The sequence below is a fragment of the Nipponia nippon genome, unplaced genomic scaffold (assembly GCF_047370975.1).
Source record: "Nipponia nippon isolate SJK-2023a ecotype South Korea unplaced genomic scaffold, ASM4737097v1 scaffold_23, whole genome shotgun sequence".
NCBI classification, from domain to species: Eukaryota; Metazoa; Chordata; class Aves; order Pelecaniformes; family Threskiornithidae; genus Nipponia; species Nipponia nippon.
This window is the reverse complement of record NW_028262340.1, coordinates 8,204,008-8,222,525: the sequence shown is the minus strand read 5'-3', so window position 1 is coordinate 8,222,525 and position 18,518 is coordinate 8,204,008. Positions and strand designations below refer to the sequence as shown.

The window sequence follows — 18,518 nt, the reverse complement described above, 5'->3', positions numbered from 1 at the left end:
AGAAAGAGAAAAAGGAGAATCCAAACCGAGGAAATGTGAATCCGCGGAAAATCAAAACCCGGAAAGAAGAGTGGGAGAAGCTGAAAATGGGACAAGAGTTTGTTGAGTCGAAGGACAAACACGGTCCTACCGGGTAAGCAAGTCTGGGGCTCTGTTCAGCTCCCAGCGAGGGGGAGCGGGCGGGCGTTGTTGATTGTAATGCAGTTCACCCTGCTCTGCAGCTTCTCCAGATCCACTGCACGGTGCGGATCGATACTGCCACTAATCAGATTCTCCAAAGTAAATCCGTCTGCTGACTTAAAATTTGCTAAATAAATCAGGGAGCTACATGGTTTGAACAAGGTGGCAGGAACAGCTTCGGTAGCAAGTCTGCTCTTGGCTGCCTGTCTTGTGGGCACAAAAGTGTTGAGAGCTTTGGCTCCCTACCCCGTCATGATGCCCTTCCCATCACACCCAGCCTCTGGGCCTTACGCTGAGGAGCGGGGTGGCATCTCAGTGGTATTGTGTGATTGCTTTGTTACATTTCACAAATGGCTCTTCACACCCTAAAGTTGAAGCGGGGGCTGTCCCCATCCAAGTATTTCAAGCTACAGATCTCTCTTTAGCGCTTCTGGCTTGGGAATTCATTTAACTTTTGACACCAGCAAGGCTGGAAGCAGACTGAATTCCCCACAATGCACTTCTCGCTTGCTCGCTCCTTGCAGCTTCCTTTCATATACGAAAAATCTCTCTTTAAATCACACTCTCCAGCTAAAAATAAAACTTGCTTTTAGTTTAATAGGAGAGCAGGTTTGGTTTCTAGCAGAGGAATCGAGCAGCACAACAGCACCATTTTCTTGCTTCTCTCTTTTTCTCATGTAAGCATATTCATGCGTTTGCATTCACTTGAGGTACAGAGCCCCAAGAACGAGGGGCTTCACCACCCTACAGTGAAATGAGCTCATTGAAAGCTGAGTGTGAGAGTGGTCTCTTCCTTCAGTACTATTTCAGCTTTGGATACTTGCTTTTAATGGCATCGCTGTTTCTTGGTTTGATATTCTGTTCTCAGGCTTATTTTTTGGCATCTTTGAGTATCTCTTCTTTTTTGCCACTGATGATACCCAGTGTAGCTGGGAGTCCTTCAAGTCCAAGTTGGTCAAAACAGTCTTATAAGTGTTATTTCTATAATCAAATGTTAAGAAAAATATTTTTTTATTTCGGTGTTTTCTTGTTCACTAAAATAAATACTCATGCTGTTCTGGCGTGTGGTAGCAATAAACAAACGTGAGAGCATCTGGGCAAATTCTAGCCAAAGAATTATGCAGAGCAAACTAATACATCTGTACGTGGTTCTTCATATAGGATGCTTTGAGAAATAGAGACTTTTTTTTTTTTTTAAATGTTGCTTTAAGGTTTTGTGAGTCCTGTTGTGGTGGTTGATAAGGTCCCACTGTGCTGGGAAAAGCCATTCCTGCTAGAAAACCTCATTTCTAAGTCTTGCAGGTTGATCTGTCCACATGGTTAATATCACTGCTGTTTGGTGGTTGAACTGCTGCACAGTTGTTTGTTGTAACCCTTCCACGAGGCAAAGCTCTTGTGAGTGAGGGGGAAAGTGAGCTTTAGACATTGTCTTGAACTCTTTAAATAAATTGCTTGTCTTGCTTTCACTCAGGTACCCCTCTAACATGGTGTATCAGAACGGCAGCATCGGTTCAAATGAAAGCATGGACGTGAACTGCTACCCACCACCGCCGCAGACTGACTCTATTGTGCCGCCACCTCCTTCATTCCCAGATGACAGCCTGCCTCCACCCCCGGTGGAATTTAGGTAAGCCTACGGGATCCCTTCTGTCACCAAGGAGTAGTAGGTGGTGTAAAAGGATGACATGAGACAGGCTGAGATAGTTCAGCATAACTTCCTAACGGGTGTTGTATGGGAACCAGAATGCTCCTGTCTGGAGGGGAAGTGCAACTGCAGGCAGGGACAGAGGCACAGGCAGCACGGCTCTCCATAAATCCCAACTGCTGTCGTCATTCCCATACAGAAGGGGAGAATGGGCCTGGGCGAGAACTAGAGCAGACTTACTTCACTTTCTAGAAGAGTGGGGTCCCAATTTAATGGTCTGTCTCCATTGCGTGAGTTTTCCAATGCAGTTGTTCCAGAGCACGTAGACTTACATTCCTGATAGAGCTGTGCAAAGAACGGCTTCTTTCGCCTCTGTTTTTGTTATCATTTGCCCTATGATCTTTGACAAATGTGCGACATGGGTGCTGAAGATGTAGATGTAGTTAAATTTAAAGGACTTGAGCACACCAGCTGACTTCTTTCCAGAGACTTCAGTGCAAGTTCAGGGCAGCTGCTTTGTATCGGATGAAATGGTGACTTCCAGTCACCTCTAGAGATGAGAATTATGGTCCAGCAGCGGCTCAAGACACAAAGGATGAAACGAGAGTAGCTTTTTCTTAAAGGCAGTAAAACAGAGTCAAGAGTAACAGGAGGAAGTACGTCTGATAGACAGGATTGTGTTAGCTTGTCTCCATCTTATCCAAAGGCAGCAATGCTGCAGAAAAGACTCTTCTGATGTGTCAAAGAGACCAAGCACTCCACTCTGCAGCATGTTCCTCTAGGGCAGAGCAGAAACGAGCTTTCAGATGAAGCTTACGCTGCCTTATGCAGTTGCTTAGATCTCTGCCTAGCCACAGAGATCTCCTCTCTCTGGTTTTGTTTTGGTGGTTGTTTTTAAAGAACTCTGGGAGCTAGGTTTGATCTCCAGTAGTCTGTCTTGGATCAGCACTGTGCACTGTTAAAAACTGTGACCTTTTTGTGGCAAATGTACCTTATTCTTCTGTTTTACCGTGGAAGGAGATGTTAATTTAGGGCTTCCTTTACACGTACATAGGATATTACAGTATCTTAAGGGCAGCAGTGTAACACAGCTTCCATAAATGGGAGATTCAGTCACTCAAGAATCGGTGTTTCCCTTAAAAGCACGTTGGATTTCCATGTCTTGCTCTTCACCCGCCATGGCGAGCTATGAGACATGGCTGGTGCGCTCCAGCTCTGAGCTGTGGAATCCAGTGAAGAGATCGGTTCCTAGCAGGTGTTCAGAGCCTATGCTGTCCTGGCACACCCACCAGTCCTTGGGCGATTTATCACGGTAGACAGCCCTGCTTGGTGTGTCATAAGTCTGACCTCAGCATGGAGGGGCAGTGGCTTGCGTTGCTGCAGGAGCGCTTAAGCCAGGAGGCTGCTCTGAGCTCCGATGTGACGCCCGGCCTCTGGCGGAGAGGTGAGATGGCTCATGTTCTTGTCAGCCTGGGAGATGGGATGGATGATAATGCTTCTGCCAGTCCCCAGAAGCTTTCCTTTGTTCTAGTGGTGTAGGCCAAAAGAAACACTGCAAGGGAACTAAAACCAAGGAGAGAGGTCTTATGGAAACACCAGTTAAAGCTGGAACTTAGATTTTTGTCTGGACTGCAACAAACACATGTGATTTGCGTTAACGTAGAGATTGTACAGTCTAATCTGGCCTCACAGCTAACAGCTTTACTTATCTCTCTCCTTCTGTTGCAACAGCTATCCTGTAGACAACCAAAGAGGTTCTGGTTCTGGAGGGACCAAACGGTCCAGCCTGGTTAGCCCGAGTCACCCACCACCAGCTCCTCCGATCGGATCCCCCTCAGCAGCCAGGCCAGGCTTTGCTCCCCCTCCGGCACCACCGCCGCCACCACCGCTGATGGGAAGCACCCCCCCTCCACCACCTCCAATGGGCTTCCCGTCCCCAGGAACCCCACCACCACCCTCGCCCCCGTCTTTCCCTCCTCACCCCGAGTTTGCTGCCCCGCCACCGCCACCTCCCCCTCCAGCAGTCGAATATGCCAGTGTGCTCCCACCTCCGCTGCCACAGCCGGGCAGTGGGAGTGCGCCACCTCCCCCGCCACCGCCGCCTCCTCCTGGCCCACCGCCTCTGTCTTCCAGTGGCCTGGATGGGCCCCCACCCCCTCCTCCACCCTCAGACACCTCTGCCTCCAAGCCCAAGTCATCCTTGCCTGCGGTTAGCGATGCCAGGAGTGATCTACTTTCAGCTATTCGTCAAGGTAAGGTTTTGTTTCAATACCAACTTTCTCCTTTGCCTCTGGAAAACCCCACAGTATCCAAGTGCGAGCACTTGGGAGCCGTCTCACGAGCACTAGTGTGACCGCCTCGCTGCTTGAGACCTGTCCCTTGTGGTCCCTCCTTGCCTGCCCCCCTGCTGACACCTCACGAGGTTTTACGCCTCCGCCGTCACCTTTGGAGACGGCAGTGCTGGAATTGGTGTGTTCCAAGTTTGCAAGTGGATTGAACGGCAGCGGTGGTAACCCCTCAGAGGAGCACAGAAACGATTCGCTTCCCATTCCTCCTGCCCACCCAGCCTGTCTTGGCTGTCATTCACAACTAGTGTTATCCCACAGCGTGTCCGATACTCACTGGCAGAGGACAGGCTGCCTTGCTCAGAGGATTGTGTCAAAGGGATGGCTGCTTTGGAGATTTCAGTGTGACCGAAGCCTTTGCATGATCCCCTCCATTGCCTTCTTCCCAACAGGCTTCCAGCTCCGCAAGGTGGAGGAGCAGCGGGAACAGGAGAAGCGGGACGTTGTGGGCAATGATGTGGCAACGATCCTGTCACGCCGCATCGCTGTGGAGTACAGTGACTCTGAGGACGACTCTTCAGAGTTCGATGAGGACGAATGGTCGGATTAATCATGGTCCCGTCCCCTTCTTCCCCTTCTCTCCTGGGTTAACATCTTCTTAAAGAATCAGGTGGCCAAACCTTCCACCGCTTCCTTTTTCATCCCGTAACCAAAGATGTGCCAAGGGTTTTCAGACAACCAGCAGCATGTCTCCCGTCTCCCTCCCCCTCCTGCTTTGGCAGGACTTTGTGCTCTGCCTTTCTAAAAGGTCTCCTCACGGACACTGAGGATGCGGTGTTGGGATTTAGCTGGAGGGAGTGTAACGGTTGCTTATTTAAGAGAGCGCTAAACCTCCAGATTCTCGATGCCACCAGGCAGAGCACATATAAACCCTCCATCCTGAGGGATTTTTAAAGTAAAGATGGATGATCCGGTTGCGGCTGCGTGGCCTTTCAGATGAAGGACATTTTCAGCTAGTTTTCTCATTGCAACAGCAGACAGTTGATCTGATGGCTCTTCCTTTCCAGTGAATACTGGTAGTGCTGCAAGAAAATGGGCTTTAAATGTCAGTTCTCTGCTGCATCCCACTGTCAAATAATCAGGTTTTGGCAATAGTGCACAATTCTTTCCCCTCTGACCCCCTAGTATTATTTCCAGACTACCCTGCATGGGGTGCGCTTCCTGGCTCTAGGGCTGTGGAGTGCGTTGGGTGCAATGTGAGGAGGGACTTTTTTTATTTGAAAAGCTGCCTTTACCTTCCTCAAATCTCCTGGACTGCTTTGCCAAGTCTGCCAAAGGAGACTTGCACAAAAGGGATGCAAAGCCAGGGCAGAACGGTTGCTCGGCTTCCTGCTTCTGGGAGAGCAGAGCCACTGCCCACAGAGACGCATCTGTGTGGTCAGCACTGAGGGGTGGCAAAACTCCGCTTTGCTGATTTCTCCAGTTCATGCTGAGAGTGTGTTTAAAAAAGGAAAAAAAAGTGCGTAGAGCAGGGAGATGGTGTGGGGAGGGGTTCTCTGAACATCAGGCACTTTGATCTTCTTTGGCCTGCTCAGGGCAATGCTGCAGTCAGTTTGAAGAGGTGCTTTTTCTAGCATAGTGACCATACTTTTTACACAGGGACCTGAGTAGCAGAAAATGCTGGTATTACCTTTGCTTCCTCTTCCCTTTCACCTAAGGAGGGGAGTTTGTGTGCCTAAAAATGTGTTGTGTGTGAACAGAGTTGCCTATCAGTTACATCAGACCTAACCTACATCTTTTCCTATAATTTTATTATAATTCATTAGTTAATTTAAAAAAAAAAAAAAAACAAAACAAACGTTTTTTCTCCTCACTAACCCTATGAATTCCCAGGCTGCTCAGTACAGATACAGTACTGGCAGGGGAAGAAAATGGCAAACTTGAACTAGCTGACCTAGGTTTTATTGCTGTTTTGTATTACCTTACATAGATTATAAGCATATCCTGGAAATCTATAAACTAATACCCCCGATGGTACAGATGTGTATTTTAATTTGGATGTGACTCTCTCAGCCAGGGTCATGCAAGAAAGCAATTCCAAAGCCTTTTGGAGATCACGGGTCCAGCTGTTGTGGGGCAGGACCAGCTGTGTGTCCTGTTAAGAGCAACTCTCCAGCCTCTTTGCCTTTCCTGCTGTAAAGTGTTTTGCCAGCCTGTGCCCGTTCGTTCTTCTCTGGCTTGCCTCGTTTAATGGTGCTGCTGACACCGGGAGCGCCAGGCCCAGCCCGAGGCTGCCAGGTTGCTGAAAATTCTTCTTGGGGTTTGATTGATGGCTTCAGTTTGTGCCGTTGAGTTCTCACTGATTTCTCATGTGTGTGCGCGTGCATTTTTAATCTTTGAAAGAGCAGATAAGGGCCTGGAGGATGGGCTTTTCTGGGGTGCGGATCAAGCCGAGATCCAGCGCGACCCTGAGCACAATCAGGAGAGATTTACTGGACTGCTACACCATCAGATTTTTGTCTGCAAATCAGCTGCTAGGCAGGATGCAAAGGCGTAGACGGTGAGGCATCCCGATGGGCTGGGAACATCTGAGCAGCGCTGGTTCCAGGTTCTGGAAGAGGGAGCAAACCCCTCAAGTGCCAGTGAGCCATCGTGCAGTGGAGGGACTTGGAAATGCAAACTGATGACTGCTGCAAGCTGGGTAAGGGGAGCTAGAGGAGAATTGCTGCCTCTTGTTTTTCTGCTCTTTCTGTAAGCATCCTCCTCTGGCTTCTCTCGGAGACAGGTTCCTGGGGAAAACGGACCTTTAAGCTAACCCGGGCTGACAGCGTTATCACACAGGGAAGCAAGGAGCTTGCAAATGCCAAACCTGGGTTAATTTTAAATTGCCTTAACTAGACTTGGCCCCTGTTGGGAAAGGGGAGCGAGTTTTCCTGTCGTGTGAAATTCAGAAAAGTGCCATATTCTCTGTGACCCAGACGGATGGTCTGTCAGGCAGGGCCGTGCCTCGGGGCGTTAGGGACACGGTCGCCCCACGCGCTGCCTGTTGCACAAGGATGCTGTGTGGGTGATCTGGCATGGCCGCGGGTGGAGTCGGCTCCTCCGCCTGCTTGCACAGCCCTCCTGGCAGCAGGAGGGACGCAGCTCTGTCCGTGCAAGCCTGCTGTAACCACCCTCTGCTTTCAAACTCTCCTCCTGAGGTGAGAATCAAAACTGCTGGATCCTAAACAGAAGGGTTGTGGACAGGTAGGGAAGGTTGGTTGTCTTTTTTTTTTTTTTTTTTTTTTTTAAATCTCCTTTGATTGCAAAAAGAAGTGGTATGAGCCTAGCGTGGAGATCCCTGAGAAACAACTGGTGTAAAGTGACTGTCTTTGAGTATCGTTGCAAAATCACAGAGCCCTGGGCCACCAAGTAAGCTTAATATTTCTTAAACCAGTAGGGGAAGAGGAGAGGTGCCAAAAACAACCTTTGCAAGACAGAGCAGCTGTGCTGTAACTGCAGGGCTGCTGCCCCGTGTAGACAGAGGGCCTGTGCTGGACTCCCCTGCCATCTTTGTGATTTCGTGTTACCTTGCTCCTTCCTCCTCTTTTTCTGTGTAAGGCTGGGTTGAACAGCGCGGCGGACGAACCTCAAGCATTTCACAAAGCCAAAAGCGAGAGCTGGCAGGTGGGGTCCTCCCCGTCTTTCCATTTCAGCCCGACCCGTGTCTGTATGGAGACGCGGAGCCGGAGCAGCCATTTTGCCCGTCCTGGAAGCCGTTTGCTCGGGGCGTGCTCGCTCCCACACGGCGAGTTTGGGCAGGCCGCCGCTGCCTTCCCCGGCGCCGTGCTCCTGGTTAACCATTCTCTCGGTGTCCTCGCCTGCAGTGCTTGGCTTTCCCCCGCCACCCCCCCTGCCCGCGCTCGCAGGGAAAGCCATGTCCCGGCTCCCTGGGCTCAGCCTGGAGCCTCATCCGCAGTCGGTGACCTTCACTGCTTTCTCCTCTCCTTATCAGACCCAAAGCACCAGACCAGATCGAGGGAAAGGGCTCCTGGAGGTCCCAGATGGCCGAGAAACTCTGCGGAGTGTCATTTCAGGGAAAGGATTTTTTTTTTTTAAGTCCATGAACTTATTTAATATGCCTCTTTTGAAAGTACCCACCCCTGAGGGGCTCCGGCGGGAGCTGGCTGGCAGGGCGTCGCGTGGGGCAGATGCAGCTGCCCCGGGTCAGGTCTCGTTGCTGTTGGTTTTCGGGGGGTACTTTCTTCTCTTCCTTTTCAAACAAAGCCTTTAAGTGGGAAGCGGATCAGATGTTTTTATTACTGTATTAACATTCGTTTTAATTCATTTCAGAAACTAACCCATTTTTCTTCCTGATTAGAATGTCATAGAATTAGACGAGCTGTAACCCTCCTGAAGTGCCTTATTTTCCTACATGATATAAATATATTTATAAGACTAATTATTCCACTTGTGTCTTAGGGGTTTATTGCTGAGCAGAAGATATGGTGGGAGGAGAGATGGGAAGTGCCCTCGGAGGACCCAGCCAGGCCGGGGGTCGGAAGGGTGATGTTTGACGGCTACTCTCAGGGTCAGGGGGTTACTTCAGACCAAAGGAGTTTCAGCAGTGAAACTCTGCTTAGAAAAAAAAAAAAAAAAAAAAAAAAGGGGGGGGGGGGAAAAACCAAACCCCCCAACCTCATGAGCAAAATACTGTAGACTTGTTTGGTTTTCTTACCCCTGCGAAATAAACACTGATGGCCGGGCTCTGCTGCCTCGTGTGCACGGATGCAGCGGGCGTAAAGCTGCTGCCGCTGGGGAGCGGAGCCCAGTCCGCGCCCGTACCTGTGCGTCTCGGCGCAGGCTCGCTGCCTTCTGTTTCCCCTGTAATGTCTGTGCTTCCCTGTCGGTTGCTGTGTAAGCCAGGCTTTCCTGCTGCTTTTTTTTTTTTTTTTTGTAATCAGCTCAGTAACCCCTGGATGAAGATTCCAATTGCAAATTTTTTTGTAATGTACGTGTAAAAATAAAAAACAATTTTTTGATCCTTTTTTAAAACTTAAACTTGATAAAACCTTTCTATCCAATCAGTGCCTGCGTGTCTTACTCTGGGCATGCGCTGGGGAGCTGCGGTGTGGTCCTTCGCACGTGGAAGGCAGCGGGTCCTGGGCAGCGGGGTGGCTGCGGCTCGTCTGTCCGTGACTGCTGCCCAGGAGCCCGGGGAGGCGCTGGCCCACGTGAGCGGCTCCCGCCTGTGCAACATGTGTCCCGTAGCAGGGCTGCTGGGGCAACCTGGGGAGCCTGGCTGCATTCAGCGTTTCATCAAGGGTGCCTGGGCCGTGCCCTGTCGCAGCCGCCATCCGTGCAGAAGCCTCTTCCAGTACCAAAATGCAGCCGTGCCAAGGTGGGTTGAGGATTATCGATGGCGGTGGTTAGCACTGCCCGTGGTGGGTAACGGCGCCAAGGAAGCGCTATCCGGGAGGAGCTACCAGCCTCCCCTGTGTGCTCCCTGCCATACGAAATGAGCCTGTGCTCCATCTTGCAAAAGCAGAGGAGCAGAGTGGCTGCAGCTGGGGGGGGGCTGCTTCTGGATTTTTTGCCTCCATTTCAGCTGCTCAAGGTCCCTTCTGCAGTTAATCTGCCTGGCCCCGGCCGCAGCAGCGATGGCTCCTGGCCCTGTTTTCAGGTGCCTTGTCTGGGCTCGGCACGTGAGCCTGTTGTGCCCCGTGTATTTTCTTGCTGGTTGGTGGAGAGCAACAAAAGGATCCATCCCTGCTGCTCTCGTCCCTGCTTTTGCTGTGAGCTTTGCTCTGCCAAATTCCCTTGGCTTCTAGGAGACACCCGTGTGCTCACGCTGCAGTGCTGTGCCTTTCTTGGCTGACAATAGTCCCTGGCTGCAAAACCTCATTAGATTAATTGGCCTTGCCAGCTTCTGAACAAGCAAGCCCTTTAGTCGTGCTGGGGCACGGAGGGCAGGGGAAGGGGGGGTCTCTCTCTTGGGCTTCCACACTCCCCAGTGCTCTGCGTCCCGGCTCTCGGCTCCATCTCGAATCTGGGAGGAGCAGCCGGTGCCCCTGGCTCCCTTGCCTGGATGGGTGTGGCTGTGGCCAGGGCTAACTTGGTGCCTCTGCTTTTTTGGGGTACATGCTAGCACACAGCCCTGTGCTTTTGGGGTACCAGCCCTTGAAAGTCATCTTTGGGAACTGGGGAGGTATCGGTGAGTGGTTTACCCCCCGCTAAAAGACAGACAGGGAAACTCTGGTGCCAGATCCACCCTCCTGGGTAGCCCAGCTGCCCCCGGCGAGGAGCTCATGGGGCCCCACGCTTCGCCCTCTGCCTCCGCAAGCAACCCACGGAGCCGGGGAGAGCTCCTGGAGACCGAGGAGCCTCCGCTGCTGCTCCCCAGCTTGGGGTTTAGCTCCGTGCGGGGAGAAGCCCAGCAGCGAGATTAATCGTGGTCCCCTTTCTGTGAGCAGCAGTTTCTTATGGAGGAGCTGCTTGCAGCTGGGGGAGTCTCTGGGGCTCGACTCTCTGGCCTTGGCCCGAGCCTTTGATGTGCTTGCCTGCCTGTCTGCCTCTTCCATGGGGCTCGGCACCGGATCACAGCTGGCCAGGCTCTGGCTTCACAGGAGCCCCTGTCTCCAAAGACCTATTTAATTTTCTCCTTCAAGGTGGTGTTAGCAACACCCAGAAGATGCTGCCGGCTGCCTTGGATGAGTGGGCTGCGTGTCCTTTCCACGACTGACGTCAGCTTCTCTCCCTTAATTCCCCCTCTGGGACCAAAGCGAGTGCAGGCGCTGCCAGCTCTGATCAGCGTTAACAGCCTGCTCTCCCAGTGTGTGGCAGCGCTCTGCCTTGCCAATGTCACCCCCGACTTGCGCTGCCTTCGTTAGCCAAGCAGCCATGGCTGGTGGGAGAGCACTACCCTCGTCCAACTCCCCGGGAAGGGCCCGCTGCCAGCAGAGAGTCCCCATTTCTTGCACGTAGGTGTGCTGAGATGGCAGCTCAGCCCCTGTAGAAATGGCTGACTCCTTCTCTCGCGCTCCCTTTCTGCCTTTTCTTTTTTTTTTTCCCTCCTCCCTGCCTTTGCTGTTGCCTACGCGGTTGTGTGGGGAAGGCAATCGGCTCCCGTGCTGTGGATGGCTTTATCTGTAACTCTTCCATCTGCTCACAGCAGCTCACAAATAACCACGGGGTGCCAGAGGAATTATGTATTTGGAGCTCAAGTTTCTGCAGTCTGGCAGGGCAGCAGCTCTGCGCTGGGCTCATCCGCTCCTGCAAAGGCCAGCGCCTGCATGTGGAGGGCTTAAGGCAGCCGGCGCGGAGCTGGGGCTGCGGCCAGCGCCAAATTACTCTGCCCATCGCCATCTCCAGGCCAGGGCAATTTAGACAAAGCCCCAGCCCCGAGGCAGCGTGGGAGCCCCGTCCTCTGCGAGCTGCTGATGGGGAGCAGAGGGTGCTGCTGCCCCTGGCTCCCTGCATCCCAGCCAGGCAGCCAAGGGCCCGCGGCACGAAGCTGCCTTCTCCATCTAGTGTTGCTGCAGGAATAAAATGGGAGGCTCCTGGGTGCTAGAGAGAGACCTGTTTTACACCCTGCCGTTCGCTGCCTCCCACCCCAAGCAGTGCTTTTGGCCGGGCTCCCTTCCCTAGGATGTGCTGGCCCATGCCTCCCCGAGCCACGGCTCCGGTGGTGGCCGGGGCCGATGCTCGGCAGCTGCACCGGGAAATGCCTCCTGCTGCCTTCGGCATTTAGTAAAATGCTTACGAGCGGGGCTGTGTTTTCTTCATTTCCTGCCTGTTCCTGCTTCCAAGGAAACAAAATCCCCCAAGCCAGGGCTGAGGTTTCTCATTTAAATGTTACCCAGGCCAATAACCAGAGCTGCTCAGCCCTCCCTATGGCCCAGCCTTCCCAGCCTGGCTGCCTGTGCTGGTGCAAGGGGGATGTCGGGGCTTGCGCTCCCTGCCAGGACGCACCCATCACAGGCGCCCCAGTACACTGCTGGGAGCAGAGACCCCTCCCCAGGATGCGGTGTGGGCAATGGGCAGCTCTTGGTTCTGCCCCAGGCACGTCAGTTGGGGTTCAGGGCGCTGGTGGAAGGTTTTTGGGGTAGCATTGACCTTCCTCCGTCCTCTGAGGTGGCAAAGCCCCCCTGGTTTTGGCACCATGGTGATGGGAGGCTTTGCTGTGGTCACTGCCAGCGCTTTTGCCCAGTGTCCCTGCTCCCAGCAAGGTGGCAAAGGGCAGGCGCTTGGAGCCGTAGGCAAGCCCCGCTGCTGCCAATGGGGCAGGGACTGCCTGCGGCAGAGAATGGGAGCAAACCCTGCCCGGAGCCCCATGCCCTCACTGCAGCATGGGCAGGGTTTGGAGGCAAGAGGCCGCCTGTGGCTTACAGCATCCGCTGGGAGCCATGGTGCTGGGCAGGGAGTGCCTGGGGAGGGACGGGCCTGCCAGATGTGTGTGCACAGCTGGGGTGATGGTGTGCCCACCCCTTTATCCTGCTCACAGCCTCTTAGCTCATATTTTAACCCCAAAGCTGGGCTGTTGGTCCCCCCGCAAGCCTCTCCTGCACATCGGCGGTGTGGGGGTGGCTGCTCAGCACTTGGGCGTCTTCTCGGATGGATTTGACTATTTTTTATACCTCTGCTTTCTGCATCTTTCTCCACCGAAAAAGGGAGCAGGCTGGGCCCTGCTGTGGGCTGGTTTATCTTCTGGCTCGGTGCTGCCTGCTCCATCCCCCAAAGGCCTGGAGCAGCTGGGGATGTCTCTGGACTCACTGGCTGGCGTGCCGAGAGAGCAACCAGCACTGCAGCAGCGTCAGGGGCCCGGCTTCCTCCAGCCCTGCATTCAGCCTCAGCTTTCCTCGTCCGTCCTGGCAGGAGGGAATCGGACACAGGTAGGAGCCGAAGGGTGCGTTTCCCAGCCGGGAAGCAGCACGCAGGGCAGCCACGCACTGAGCGATGGCCACCATGGTGGTGTCTGGTGGCAGCAGGGGTCAGAGCTGCGAGGGGTGACATTCTCGGGGGACCCACGGTGGTGGGTATGAGGGCTCCCAAATTGCCAGTGGTGGAGGGAGCCATCACAGGCGGCCCCTTGGCCCGACATGGTGCAATGCGGCTGGGTCATGGTGGCTTTTGGTGCCGGCCTGTCGCTGTGGGCTCAGCCCAGCTCCGGAGCCCTGTGAATCCCCCCCAGGTTAATTTGGAAGCCCCTCGGCTGCGGTGCAGCCCTGCCAGGAGCTGGGGGCTGCAGCCCTGTGCCCACCCCACTGCCAGCCATGGTGGGTGGGAGCCTGAGGGGGGTCCCAGCAGACCTGCGTGGTGCTGCCTTTATGCCACATGCTTGCACACACTACAGCAAACCCTGGCATGTCACCCTGTCCCCAGACGAGGTGACAGGGACCCCAGGGAGCAGGAGGGACCGGTCGGGCTTTCCTACCGTCGAGAAGCAAAGGGGCTGCAGCTGCTCCCTCTGAAGACATCAGCAGGGGAAGCACGAGGGAGAGAAAAGCTGTTTAAGCCGCTGTACAATGTTGACATAAGAACAGCCAGGTACGAACTGCCCATAAATCAAGCAGGGCTGGGAATTACAGGATTTTTCACTGCTGGGGGAGGTGGGCTCAGGAATTATCCCCTGGCTGAGGGATGAAGGGTCCTCAGCTCAGCCCCGGGGCACAACGGGTGTCTCCAGCCCCTGAGCTTTGCTCCTTTCCCCCTGGCTTAACCTCAGTGGGGACAAGGGGAGCCCCACATTCCCCAACCCCGTCCCCAGCGCTGAGCCCAGCCCCTGGAGAGCAGGCGACGTTGGTCTGTGGGTCCTTCAGCCTCTCCCCAGCCCCATCGCCCCTCGACGCTTGCTGCCATTACCCCTCTCCAGCGCTCAGCTTGGCCGAGAAGCAGAAGAAAAATCTCTATTTCCTTTGCAATAAACAGCACCAACCCTCTGGGCTGCCACCAGGTCCCCGAGCCCAAGGTGAAGCGAAGCCTTGGGGGCCAGCATGCATCCTGCGCCACAGCACCCAGCCGGGCTCCGGCTGCTCTTCAGCCCTGGGCACTGCCACATCCTGGCGTGTCTGCGGAAGCACAAATGCCTGTAAGAAACCTGCTGCTCCCTGACCGGGGTGGGCAGGGGCATGGGGGGCTCTCGGGGCGCACAGCCCTGCTACCGGAGGGGACGAGCTGCCCTAATTAGCTCTGCCATCGTTAACCCTGCCTCCTCTGTGACGAGCGCTGCATGCAAACAGCGTGGGCAGCAATGATGGACATCCTAGGTCCTATTTGAGCGGTGGCTCTCGCGGCACGGGCACCTCGGTGCAGGGGTCCTGGGCAGAGCCCTGAGCCCTCCTGTGCCACGCTCGCCAGGAGAGGGGCCGGGGCGCAGGCAGCTGCCTGCGATCTTGCTCTGATCGGGGTGGCAATAACAGCATGAGGCTGGATGCAGCCCCTCTGCCTGCTGGGCACTGGACCGCTGCGACGATGAGGATGGCGGGGGCCTTCGGCGCTGCTCCCCCAGGGCCAGCTCCTGCTAACAGGATCTGATGGGTGGGGGACGCGCTGTCACTTGGGATTTCTTAACCGGGCACGGGGAAACAGAGCGGGGAGAAGGCCCTGGACTCAGGGCGACGGCGCGGGGACCTCAACCTGCTCTCCCCCTCTGCCGCGGGTGACACCGTCCCAACCCCTCCCCTCCCCAGCATCAAACAGCCGCACCTCGTATCACAAGGTACTTTTATTCCCCCCCCATGATTGTAAACAAGAAGCAGCCCCCCCACCCTGACCCCCGCTCTGCAGCACCCCACTGAGGGGTCCCCACCCCAAGAAGCCTCTTCACATCCATCCCCCCCCCAGTGTGCAAATCCAGTCCCAGTGCAAAGAAAGGCTTTGGCGGGGGGGCAGCCCTGGGTGCCATTGAGGGGGGAGCACCCAGGGGCCCCTGAGGCTGCTGGGTTTGGGGTTGCGGAGCCTGCGGCAGCACCCTCTGCCCGAAGGCAATGAGCACTAGAGGGCAGCAAGCCGCAGCGCTGGGCTGGCGGCATTAAAATCATATTAAATAATAATTAAAAAAATAATAAATAAATGGATGGACAGCTGGGAGAAGGGTGGGTTTGAGTCCCTCCTCCTCCGGCAAGCGAGTCTCCCCCCCTTCCCCAAACGTACAAAATATATTTTAACTATCTGAGGTAAATAACGAGGCTGTAAAAAAAGCAAGAGGGGAGCGAACGTTCCTGGTATCACCCCCCTTTAAAAAAATAAAGCATCATAAATAGTTGTAAAGAAAATATGAGGATCTCCCCCCTCTCTCACACACGCGCACGCATAAATATAGATTATATTATGGATAAAAAATATGTTTTTCTCTCCTGTAAATTCAAAAAGTGGAAAAATAGAGGAAGAGAAGGGGTAGTGCCCAAAAGGACGGGGCTGGGAAGAGCTGCTTGATTCTGAGAGCTCCTGCGACGCGTCTCTGGGAATGAAAAGGGGGAAAAAAAAGAAAATCCCCCAACCGCAATCGGTAAGTGGAAGGTGCAGAGAGGCTGGGGAGGGGGACGCGCATCAGACGTCACTGGGGGAGCGGGACCGGAAAGGCATGGCGGAGGAGAAGCAGCCGCAGCACACGGTCCACAGCACTTTCTGGATCTCCTGGTTCCTGAAGGCGTAAATGACGGGGTTGATCATGGAGTTGTAGGTGGCGGGGAGGAGGGTGACGTAGGTGTAGAGGGCCGGGTAGCTGTAATCCCCCAGGAGACAGTAAATAGCGAAGGGCAGCCAGCACGAAGCGAAGGTGCCCAGGATGACGGCCAAGGTGGCGATGCCTTTTCGGGTGGTGACGTAGTGGGAACTGGCCAGGAAATGTCTCTGGACGGCGATCTGGTGGGCGTGCCGGCAGACAATCTTACAGATCTGCACGTAGAGCTGGAGCATCACCGCAAAGACCATGAAGAAGGAGACGGAGAGGATGATGAGGTGGTTCTTCGTCAGGGGCTTGACGATGCTGCAGGTGGAGGGCTCCTTCAGGCAGTTCCAGCCCATGATGGGCAGGAGCCCGTAGCAGATGGAGGCTCCCCAGGTGAGGATCAACATGATGTAAGTCCTGGTGACCGTCCTCTCTGAGTAGTAGGTGAGGGCGTTGTAGAGGGACAGGTAGCGGTCGATGGTGATGGTCAGCAAGCTGCTGACGCTGGCCGTGAAGGAGGTGACCAGGAGCCCCACCGTCAGCAGGCTGACCGCCTCTGATGGGATGAAGTAGACAAAGGCAAAATGCAGGATCAACCCCAAACCGGCCAGGAGGTCGGCTGTGGCCAAGCTGCCAATGAGGAGGAACATAGGAGCCCGGAAAGCCGGGGTGTAGCAGATGACCACCACCACAATGGCGTTCTCGCAGGAGATAATGGTCCCGGAGATGCAGAGGACGACGTCCCACGGGTTCAAGGCGAGGGGTTGCACCACGGACTCCAGGTCCAAGGAGCTGCTGCTGCCGTTCCTGGCGGCGAACCAGCCTTGCCGGCCTTGGCTGGAGTTGGAGGGCCTTTCCTCCATCATGCTGGCGGAAGCTGACCTGCCGCAGCCGAAAGCCAGAGCTGCCCCCTCAGCACCCACTGCCCGCGGCGGGGCCCCACCCCAGCTGTCCCTGTGCCACCCAGCCAGGGACAGTCCTGCCTCCCCCCAGAAGTTGTCTCCGGGAGGGGCACAGAGCAGCGTGTGTTGAGGCTGTTTGCTCCTAGGGGCTTTTTCTGGACGAGGTGGTTTGGGTTTAATTCTTTTGCAAGCAAAGAAAAATAAAGATGTGAATTAAAGGGGGGGGGGACCCCGCTCAGCCCGCTCCTGCCTGCGTCCGCTGCTGGGGGTGTGCGCTGCGTGATTTTGGTGGATAAATACAGGGGAGCGGGACCGGCCCCGGCTCCCCCCCGGGGCTGCGGGGCAGCAAGGGGGGATCCCCAGCAGCAGGTGAAGGGGCGGCCCCGGCGGGGGGGAAAGGAGCTCTCCCGGCCCCGCCATGCGTCCCCCACCCGCGGGGACCCCCTTGCCTTGGGGCTCTGCCCCTCCCGGGGCAGCCGGCCGGGCAGCACAGCCCCGGGGGGGGCACGGCTGCCCCTCGCCCTCCGTCCCACAGCGCTGCGCTCTGCCCAGGCGGGCTCAGCCCCCCCGGGCCCCCCGTGCCCCCGGCGCCAGGCACTCACCTGCCGGGGTGCTCGGCCGCGGCCCGGGATGCGCCATGGGCGCCGCCGAGTTATAGTGACCGAGCCCCGGGGGGGGGTGACTCACCGCCCCCGCCCCCCCAGCCCCCTTCGCCCCGCTGTGACGTCAATGGCGCGCCGGAGCCAATCAGCGCCCCGCGAGGCAGCGCGGGCGCGCGCGCGCCGCATAGTAATCGCGCTAAGGACGGAGCAGCCCATTCATAAAAACCAGCCCCCGCCCCCCCCCCCGGCCCAGGCCCACGCCGCCCCCGGGACCCCCCCCCCCCCGGACCCCCCCTCCCCGTCCCGCAAAGCCCCTGCAGGGCCGTGCTGCAGGGGAGGGGGCGCGGCTCCCCCCCGTTGCAGAGGTTCGGGGGGCTCCGCTTTGCGGGCCGGGCGGGGGAGGGGGGGGCGGCCCGGGAGGGGCGAAGCTGGGTCCGCCCTTGCCCCCGCACAGCCAGGGGTGCGCAGCCCCCCCTCCCGCAGCGGGTCCACGCGGCCCGGCTTTCCCAGGCGGGTTTGAATAATTCATGGCCGGGAGAACCGGGAAGGCTTGGGCCGGCCGGGGGGGGCTGCGGAAAGGGCGGAGGGCGGGGAGCACCCCCCGGGGGAGGAGGAGGAGGAGGGAGAAGGCGTGCGCACCCTCGGGGCCCTGCCGGGACTCCCCCCCGCGCCCGTTCCTCGAAGCCCGGTGCATTCCGGGCCTTCCTCGCAACCGGCCCCCGCCGGGCCGGGGGCGCGGGTTTGGCCGGTCCCGGCCCCGCTGCCAAGGCGTGGCGGCTCCCGGGGTGCCCGGGACGGGCTGCGGCGCTGCCGGGACCCCGCGGGGGTCGGGACCCCCCGGTGCTCCTGGGCACGGCTGCGGCCGCGCCCGCTCGGAGCCCGCCCGGAGACGGGGGGGGGCCCGGCCCGGCTCGGCCCGGCTCGGCCCGGCGGGAGCTGTTCGCGGTGCTGAACCGCCTCGGCGCGGCCCCGGGTCCCGGCGGGGCCCCGTCACCTGCGGGGCCGCGGGGGGCGGGACAGGCGGAGGGGCCCCGGGGAGGGTGGTGGCGCCCGGCCGGGGCTGGGGGCGGAGCGGCGGCGCGAGGCGAGCGGGCAGCGCACGGGCAGCGCACGGGCAGAGCGTGCAGGGCCTGGGCAGCGCCTGGGCGGTGGGCGTGCGGTGGGCGTGCGGTGGGTGTGCGGTGCGCAGGGTGTGCAGCGAGCGCCGGGCATGCAGCGCTCAGGCAGTGTGCAGTGCGCACGCAGTGTGCAGGGTGT

At 56.8% G+C, this 18,518-nt stretch overlaps 2 protein-coding genes across 4 annotated transcripts in view; one reads left to right on the top strand and one right to left on the bottom strand.

Annotated features, from left to right (window-relative positions):
* WASF2 (WASP family member 2) overlaps positions 1-9,173 on the top strand; it is a 33,340-nt gene extending 24,167 nt beyond the window's left edge. For all 3 annotated transcript variants that reach the window (XM_087761150.1, XM_087761149.1, XM_087761151.1), the window contains exons 6-9: positions 3-133; positions 1,652-1,807; positions 3,557-4,077; positions 4,563-9,173. In XM_087761150.1, the coding sequence (XP_087617276.1) occupies positions 3-133; positions 1,652-1,807; positions 3,557-4,077; positions 4,563-4,720 (966 nt within the window). In that variant the 3' untranslated portion in view covers positions 4,721-9,173. The remainder of the gene's footprint in view (positions 1-2; positions 134-1,651; positions 1,808-3,556; positions 4,078-4,562) is intronic.
* A 6,434-nt stretch (positions 9,174-15,607) lies between these two features.
* On the bottom strand, positions 15,608-17,313 carry GPR3 (G protein-coupled receptor 3). Its single transcript, XM_087761152.1, has 2 exons — positions 17,262-17,313; positions 15,608-16,639 (listed from the first exon to the last, which is right to left on the bottom strand). Exon 2 carries the CDS (start codon positions 16,621-16,623, stop codon positions 15,637-15,639), a length of 987 nt encoding a protein of 328 aa, XP_087617278.1. The 5' UTR covers positions 16,624-16,639; positions 17,262-17,313; the 3' UTR covers positions 15,608-15,636.
* Between the last annotated feature and the right edge of the window lie 1,205 nt (positions 17,314-18,518).